Here is a 1,195-nt window from a genome sequence, read left to right as displayed (position 1 = left end):
CGCGGAGCCGGAGGTGCTTGGCGCAATGGTGTGTGCGCTGAAGAACGGCGAGGATGCTGGCCTTCACCTCGCTCACAAGTGTTGTAGAGGAGACGACAAGTGTAGCGCAGAATGCAAGCTCGTCGACGTGGTGCAATGGTAGCAGCACGGTCGTCGTCTCAATATGTCTGGACGTGTGGAGGTGGACGTTGACTTTGAACTCGCCAGCACGCAGCGGAGCCCCTCCCTCGACCCACACCGTCGATTGGTTCAAGAGGGTCAAGTTCTTGAACGACACAGCAAGGTGCTTCAACTCGACCCCTGTTTCTCTGGAGCGACGTAGCTTGAAGGTCTCGGGTCGCAGCTCGAAAAACGTGCAGATTTGATCCTTGAGCTCCTGAAGCGGTTGTCGGCGGTCGACGGTGAACGACCAGCCCATCGCGTCACCTTCGGCGTTCTTGGCGCGTAGGAGAGTTGGCTCCGTCGTCTTGACTTGAAGGGTGATCGAATGGGCGCGGGCTACAAAGAGCTCCTTGGCCAGCGACGGCGATGACGCCAGCGCGTCGACGGCTTCGACGTAGATGCTGTAGCCATCACGAAACATCAAATTGCCGCAAAGCGTCTGCTGCAGCGTCGTCGCGTCGTTGGTCGGGTTGAGAACCGTCGTCGAAATGGACCAGTAGCCCGACGTGCGCATCGTCAGCAGCCGCATTTGGTTGCGATCCATTCTGAGCTTGGCGCTGAGCAGCGAGAGCAAGTCGACGAGTCGCACGTCACTCGGGAGCTGCACAAGCTCGGGCGGCTCTGTAAAGTGCTCGGGCATCGCATCCGTTGACGGGACGTATCGACGCACGAGCAGTGTCAAAGCCGTAGGGTCATATACCGTCCACGCTTGATCGGTGATCGGTCGGACCTCGAGATACAAGCTGCATACCGAGTCGATCGACAGCTCGACCAGCGAGCAGTGTTCGCGTCCGTCGTACGTCTCCCGCGGCTACGCCATGGACTCGGAGTAGGCCCGTAGTCGGGCACAGTCCATCGCGATACGCAGCTCAAAACGCGCGACGGCCCGAACCGTCACGTCGGCGAGCGTAGCGTGCTTCGAGACACGCAGTAGCTTTCTGTGGCCGGTGTCGTAAAATATTTTGAGCTGGATCGTGTTTGCGAGGTCGGCCTTTCGCTTCGCATCTACGATGCGGCGAGCGTCCTGCGCCAT

The 1,195-nt window shown here is 59.6% G+C and overlaps 1 protein-coding gene across 1 annotated transcript; it reads right to left on the bottom strand.

Annotated features, from left to right (window-relative positions):
• Positions 1-158: 158 nt before the first annotated feature.
• SDRG_12979 (hypothetical protein) lies at positions 159-1,195 on the bottom strand (the record flags this gene model as incomplete). The annotated part of the gene is made up of 2 exons (XM_008619062.1): positions 233-1,195; positions 159-167 (listed from the first exon to the last, which is right to left on the bottom strand). The coding sequence occupies exons 1-2, from the start codon at positions 800-802 to the stop codon at positions 159-161; spliced, it is 579 nt and encodes a 192-aa protein (XP_008617284.1). The 5' UTR covers positions 803-1,195.

The sequence above is a fragment of the Saprolegnia diclina genome, assembly GCF_000281045.1.
Source record: "Saprolegnia diclina VS20 unplaced genomic scaffold supercont1.54, whole genome shotgun sequence".
Classification (NCBI taxonomy): domain Eukaryota; phylum Oomycota; class Saprolegniomycetes; order Saprolegniales; family Saprolegniaceae; genus Saprolegnia; species Saprolegnia diclina.
The sequence above is the reverse complement of the archived record's forward strand: the minus strand, read 5'-3'. Positions and strand labels throughout refer to the sequence as shown.